Raw genomic sequence first — 7,179 nt, 5'->3', positions numbered from 1 at the left:
CCTGCCTGTCTCTCTTTGCCCAGCCTCCCCATGAGACCACAGCAGCCTCAGGTTTCTGGTGGGCTCTTTGCACACCGTGCCATTGCCCATCTCCAGGCCTCTGTCCAAATGTCTGCTCTGTCTGAAACCACCCTCCTGCGTCTTGGCCTGGCCAATCCCATGCTGGCAGCATCTCTGGAAACTTTCCCCTTGGGTTTCTTGGCCTCGGCACTATTGACATTTTGGTCCAGGCCATTCTCTGTGGTGGGGGCATCCTGTGCATTGTAGGATGCTGAGCGGCACCTCTCTGGCCTTGACTCCCTGGACGCCAGCAGCACCTCCCTCTCCAGACACTGCCCAAAGCCCCCTGCCATGTTTGCCCTACCCCATGCCTTCACAGCACTTTGAACAACCTGGTTACACCCTGTCTGCCCTGGTCCCAGACTGCCTGGGTTTGAACCCCAGCTGCACATTTACCGGCCGCGTGGCCCTAGGCAAGTGACTTAACCTCCCAGATGATAAGTGTTTCCTCATCTATAAACTGGGGGTGATCACAGCACTGACCCCACAGGGAGGCGGTGGCTTTTAAATGAGATAAGGCATGTAAAGTACACAGTAGGTGCCCAATAAATGTTGGCAGTATAATTAGGACTCTGTGAAAAGTATTTGGATGTCATTTGTGTGTGTGTGTTTTCCCACTTGACTCTGTGCCCTTGGGCAACTGGAACCCGAGAGTCACTACTTTGGCCCCAGCACCTGGCCGAGGGTTTGGCGTGCACCAGACGCTCAGTACCGTTGAGGGCTCTGTCCAGGACTCAGGAGCAGGTCTGAGCTGTGGACATCATTCACCCACTTGGGACCCCCGTTATCTTGCCCCTCAAAGCCCCTTGTCCACCCAGGCCTTCCTGCATGTCTCCTCTCCCCATGGGGCCTCACACTGCCCCGCTCACAGCGACCCTGATCCTCAGGCCCCAATCAAGCCCCTCCCTCAAAGCTACACCTGTCAGACTCAGTCAGAGCTGCCACCCACAGACTCTGAGGGGCGGTCTGCAAGCCCATCAGGGTCTCCTCCACCAGGAGCCAGGCCACGGGAGTGAGAATTGCATGAGACCCCTTCTGGAGTCCTCAGGCTGATCCTCGTGGGAGTCACACCAGAGTTAGGGGCGGGGGTTTCTTAAAGAACAGTTTGCCCATCTACATATGTGATGAAAGGGGACCGAACGATACACACATGCTGTACCTATGCTGGTTTCCTGGCTGTGACCTTGCGCTAAACAATAAACATTGCAGGGAACTGGGTGAAGGGTATTCAGGACTTCTCAGTACTATGTTTACAATGTCTTGTAATTATTTCAAATATCAAAAGCTTCTTTAAAAATATACTTGTGCTGCAAATCCGAGTTTGCTTTCTCAATAAATTTTAAACTTAAAAAATAAAGACCCTGACCTCATTCAGACCAAGAACCTGCCGGGTTTGGGTGGGGACAAGCAGAGAGGAGGAGAGAGATGGCTTCGGGGCTTATGGCCGGACTGACCCCATCTGGCAGGAGAACGGTAGAGGATCCTGTTCCCACCTCCATATGGGGCCCGCATGAAGGTGACATGTTCCCTTGTGCGACACCCACTCCCCAGGGCAGAGCAGGTGGGTGGCGTCTCTAGGAGGACCAGCTGTGGTTCCGCCCTCTCAGCACAGAGCAGACTCTAGCAGAAAGGTCTGAGCTGTGACAACACAGAGCTGAGTGACTGGCCTCATGTTCCCTCCCACCATGGCTGAGAAGGACAGGCAGCTGCTGGTGGTGGTGTCAGGTGCCGCTGAGCAGACTCTGACTCATAGTGACCCTACATACAGCAGGATGAAACACTGCCCAGTCCTGCACAACCTTCGCAATCCCTGCCACGCGGGAGCCCACCACTGCAGCCACTGTGTCAATCCATCTCATTAAGGGTCTTTTTTTCACTGAGCCTCTGCATTTCAGTAACGTATCAGACAGAGTTTCACTGCTTCATAAGGTTCACTTCATAAGTTTCACTGTTTCATAAGGTTTTCAGTGGTTAATTTTTTCAGAAGTGGATGCCCTGTCTTCTTCCCAGATTATCTTAGTCTGGAATCTCCACTGAAACCTGTCCACCATGGGTGACCCTACTGGTATTTGAAATAGCCTTAGCATAACTTCCACCTCAAAGCAACACGCAAGCCACCACAGTATGACAAACTGACAGACAAGTAGTGGATGGCAGGCAGGGACAGCCCCAGATACCCTCTGTTCTCGGGATTAAATTCTTCCCAAGTTCCATTCTTAAGCCATGGTGGCCCTGCCCACCCCACCCTGACCCTTACCCTCGGCTTACAGGGTGGCCCTCTAAGTGTGGGGCCACCATAACCCGGGACTGGGGTGTGTGGGGGGGTGTGTGTGTGTGGAGGGGACAGGTGCACTTGAAGCAGCAGCCAGGCTGATTAGTGGGCTAGAGAAGGGTCATCAGAGTTAAGCTACTGGGAAGAAGGGGACTTCCCCCCCTGTAGATCAGAAATGGGTCTTTGCAGACTGACAACAGCAACTCGAAAGGTTAGACAGGGCCTCAGGGGCAGCGAGTTTGTGTTCACAGCAGAGGAATAATTCGGAAGAGAAGGATGAAAATGGTTGCATAACTTGAGCAATGTCGTCACCGTCATGAATTGTATAAGGAGAAATAATTGAATTGCTGTATGTTTTGCTGCGTATGTTTTCAACAACACCACCAAAATAAAATAAGTTATTTTTTTAAAAAAAGAAATGGGTCTTCAGGGGGACGTTAATCCCCAGATGGGAGGCGTGTATGATTTTGGATAGTTTAGGAGAGAAACAAGAGATGCCTGGAGTGGAAGCTTTCCATTCCATCTCTCCCCAGATCCAACGGGTCAGAGGGCTGAGGTCCCCTCCCTCCGGCTGGTCGACCTGGAGACAAACGTAGCAAAAGCTAGGTGCCCAGGAAAGCCCCCGGTGCTTAGCTGAAGCTTGAGCCTGCAGAACTTGCCAAACCCCCAAAGGAACGTGGGGCTTCAGACTATTCTGTAGGCAGGGTGGTGTCTCCTGAGGCTCCAGGAAGAGCAAAGCAGGGACACCCAACAAGGGAAGGGTTAAAGGGACTTGAGATGTGGTAACTTGAGGGTCCAGGAAGGGACCCAGGGCACCCTCTGAGGTCCCAGGCAGCTAACTCAACCTTTGTGCCTTGAAGAGAACAAGGTGGGTGGGCCAGGGCCACAGCACACCCCGCCCAACACACACACACCCCCAATTCAGGAAACTTTGCAAAACTATGCCAACCTCTCTGCTAACAAAAACAATAACAAACCAGCAACAACAACAAAAACCCACACCTGCTAACCATTCTTGGAGCCTACACAAATTCCATCAGAGAAAACACGTGTGAAGTGCGGCAGTCAGGGCCAGGTGGTCAGTTAAGGGCGTGTTGTCTCAAAGGGCACAGCTTTGAAAGACCAATGGGGCAGTTCTACTGTGACTGTGCACATGTGGGCTCACCATGAGTGAAACTGACTCCCCGGCAACTCACAATAACAGCGATGGCTTCCTGAGGGAGCTTGTACTAGGACTCCCATTTCTTAGATGTTAAGTCCTTGCCCAGGGTCAGGCAGCCAAGACGTTGGGCTTCTTTTCACCACGCCCCACCCTGCCTGCAGACAAGGCTGTCACACCAGTCCTCCATTCGCCCCACCAATCCCAGCCAGGCAGGAGAGACAATCCGTGCCCTCCCCCACACTGGGACCAGGGCCCTCCCCAGAGGGTAGCCAGAGCCACACCTCATGGGACAGAAGGAAGGCCTCCCACACAGGTTACATGAGCATGTCACTGACAAAGCTCCTGTGACCGGTCTCATAGCCAATTGCAATACACCAGCTGGGTGTCACAACATGGAGGCTGAGAACCAGACCCGCCCTTCCCAGGCCATGCACCCCCATTCCAGGCACACGGGGGTTCATAGTCCTCTAGGACGTGACCCTCTAGCAGCCAGCTTTTCCCTGTCCTTTGCCCCCAGTACATCTGCAGGATCATCATCAACAAATATTGACAGAAGGCTGACCAAGCGCTCAGCCCTGCGCCAGGAATGGAGGAGACAAGAGGCCAGGTTGAGGGTCGAGCCTTGACGCTACGCAGCGGGATGCCACAGGCAGGCTCCATCCATGAGGATGCCGGGGAATCACAGGGCTCAGGTGCTATGGTTCTGGCAGAGCCTTCCCGCTGGGGAGCCTGGGAGGGCTTCTCAGAGGAGGTGGCCTTGGCTCCCTGCCTTTGCCCAGCACAAATGACTCCTGGGGCAATCTAGGCCAGGGGTTCACAAGCTGGTGGTGTCAGGTTCACCTGGGGAGCTTGGTAAAAAGACAACAGCCCAGGCCCTCTCCTACTTTCACAAGCCTGGGCCTCCAGGTCAAACACACCAAGCAACTTTACGAAGCACAGCAAGTAATTGCATCTATTAGTCCAAATGGCTGAAAAGCCCGAACACCTGCTCATCCTCAGCTCCCTGCAAGCTGCTGGCTCTCACTGCAGCACCACCCATGCGGACAGCGTAGCCCAGTTTCTCCCCGGCCTCGCTCTAGGGAAGGAGGTTCTGGTGGTGTAGTGGTTAAGGCATTTGGCTTCTAACCAGAAAGTCAGTGGTTCAAACGCCCCAGCTGCTCCAAGGGTGAAAGAGGAGGCAGTCTGCTTCTGTAAAGATGTACAGCCTTGGGAACCATATGGCTGTCACTATGAGTAGGAACTGACTTAATGGCAGGGGCTGGGGAGGAGTCAGAATCCACTCGATGCCAGTGAGTTTGGTTTGGTTTTCTCTCTTGGGATCACAAACCCGGTGGGTATCTGACCCCGACTCCAGAGGGTCTGGAGTCTGACTGGGACTAACACCCATGGATCCCTGGGAAGGGAAGTGTTTTAGAAACTGACCCCGCCCTGTGGATCAGTCACCCCTCGGTTCCTCTTGCCTTTAGCATTTTAAGAAATGTGAGCTGGTGGGCGGGGAGGAGAGAAAGAAGAGGGTGGAGAGTTGGCTGTGAGAAATACTTCTTCCCATCCAACTGATGCGGTTTAATCTGTCTAAAGAATGTTTTTAATTTTGGAAGAATCTTTTTAATCTTTCTCCTAGATTTCTGTTTTTTATCTTCTGCTATAGGAGGAATACAATCTCTGGGTAGCACGAATGGTTAATGTGCTCAGTGGCTGACTGAAAGGTTGCTGGTTCGAGTCCACCAGAGGCACGTCAGAGGAAAGGCCTGGAGATCTACTTCTGAGAAACCAGCCACTGAAAACCCCATGGAGCATGGTCTTGCCCAGGCACACACGGAGTCAGCACCAGCTGGAATGAACTTGACAGCAACTGGTTTCACACGGGAAATTCATTGAGCTCCCTGGCCACCAGTCCCTGCCAGAAAGAACTGTTTCTGGTATTGGCTTTCCTATTTGTTCAGAAGGAACCTAGGTGGTCAGGTGAGGGTCCACAGGTAAACAGGAGAGGAACACAGGAGGCTGGAGACCAGTCCAGAGAGAGGGACAGCACTCCTGGGCTTGCCTCAAAAGGCTGGGGCGGGAGAGGTGGAGGGGCAGAACTAGGGACAACTGAGTGGCCCGCTTAGGGAAGGAGGGGCCTTCCCGGAGCAGACCTGGGGACCAGGAGCCGCTCAGGGTAGCTCAGCCATCAATTGGTATCAGAGGAGCACAACTCGGACCTTGGACACAGTATCACTGGGTCCCTGCACCCCCACCCATTTGGTCTGAGTTTCACATTTTAAACACTGATCACAAAACCAAGAGGCCCCTGCAGTTGCAGTTGTGGGCCAGGACAGCTATAGGCCAGGGCCTGCCACCCATAGGTGTCCCAAGAGGAAAAGGCCTAGTTGTGACGTGGCCCAGTGCTGCAGGGAGGCAGGTGGGCATCCCCAGGACAGACAGGGGCACCCAGGCCCAGTCCCCTGCCCATCATGCAGTTTGGTATTCACAGGGTGCAACTACACTCTCCACGTGTGGGGAGTGCACACACTCGGAGGCACACACCTGGCAATGCTTACTGCACACATAGGTACACGTGCCGAGTGCTGCAGCTGCTGCCCTCTGGACACACATGTGGCTGAACACACCTGCATCCCTGCACGGCACCGTGGTGCACAGCACAGTGAGCTTGCCACACAACCCAGCAAATGTCCCACCCGCCCCCTGGCTCACCTCCACAAAGAAAAGTGCCCAGATCCTGCTCCAGTGCTTGGATTCGGTGAGCGCTCCGTGTGTGGCCAGGTGGCTGCCCTTGACAGTGAGTGTGTAGTGGCACACTCCCAGGATGGTGATGCCCAGGGCAAAGATCAGGGCATTCTCGGAGCGCAGGCACAGGAACCCTGTGTGGGAGAAGCAGGGGGCAGGCTCTTTCTCCGTCTTGAGGAGAGCCGAGTCCCAAGGCCTCAGCCCCTACCTCTGTGAGACCAAGTAGGGAGACTGGGGGAGTCCCACTCTGGCTTGAGGGGGATGGGCAGGCTCTCTCCACAGGATTTGGAACAGAACAGAGCCCATTGGTTCAGCAAGGAAACTGAGGAGTCTGGCCTCTGGTGGGGTTTCCGACTGGCACCCCAGCCCGCCCAAGGCTGGGGCAGGACATGGTGGTGTGCAGACCAGGAGAGGTCGCAGAAACCCGCCTTCCCTCCTCCTCCCTTGCCCCATTCCTGGTCTCCCCCAGGCCACCTCCTCAGCTCAGCCCTCCTGGCTCTTCTCAACTTTTCCTTCCACCGCCCTTCATCCACCAGCTTCTTCCTTCTCCAGTGCCGGCTTCTCCGGGAACACAGGGCAGGACACCCTGAATCTAGGCTTTCGGGTTTGAGGCATGAGCTTCTTCCCTCTGCTGCCCCCACCTACCCACTCCGGGCTCCACCGGCCTCTGCAGCAGAGCCAGCACTGGGAACGTCCCCGGCCCTCGCCCCCAGCCTCAGCCCGACCCCTCGTCGCCCTGTCCGCGCGCCCTCACCGGCCGGCAAGGCGAGGAGGCTGAGCGCTAGGATGGCGCAGTCCACGCCGTGGCGCTCCCACCACGAGCTGGCCCTCACCACGGCCTGGACCAGCGCCTCCAGCTCGCCGTGCAGCCCCGCCGGCTCCATGGGTTCCGCCGAGGACGGCCGCGCCGTGGGTGTCTGCGGCGCAGCGCGCGGGGCTGGCGGCGAGCGCGGGCGGG

General features: G+C 55.5%; 1 protein-coding gene across 1 annotated transcript in view; it reads right to left on the bottom strand.

The window, feature by feature from the left end:
* Positions 1 to 7,105, bottom strand: part of FADS6 (fatty acid desaturase 6) — a 15,993-nt gene extending 8,888 nt beyond the window's left edge. Inside the window, exons 1-3 of the mRNA XM_007959875.1 lie at positions 6,976 to 7,105; positions 6,189 to 6,355; positions 4,519 to 4,569 (exon numbers count right to left, since the gene is read on the bottom strand). Of these exons, the coding sequence (XP_007958066.1) occupies positions 4,519 to 4,569; positions 6,189 to 6,355; positions 6,976 to 7,105 (348 nt within the window). The remainder of the gene's footprint in view (positions 1 to 4,518; positions 4,570 to 6,188; positions 6,356 to 6,975) is intronic.
* Positions 7,106 to 7,179: the final 74 nt, after the last annotated feature.

Source organism: Orycteropus afer, unplaced genomic scaffold (genome assembly GCF_000298275.1).
Source record: "Orycteropus afer afer isolate SDZICR_OR568_19922 unplaced genomic scaffold, OryAfe1.0 scaffold00018, whole genome shotgun sequence".
NCBI lineage: Eukaryota > Metazoa > Chordata > Mammalia > Tubulidentata > Orycteropodidae > Orycteropus > Orycteropus afer.
Note: the sequence above shows the minus strand (reverse complement) of the source record. Positions and strands in the feature narration are given on the sequence as shown.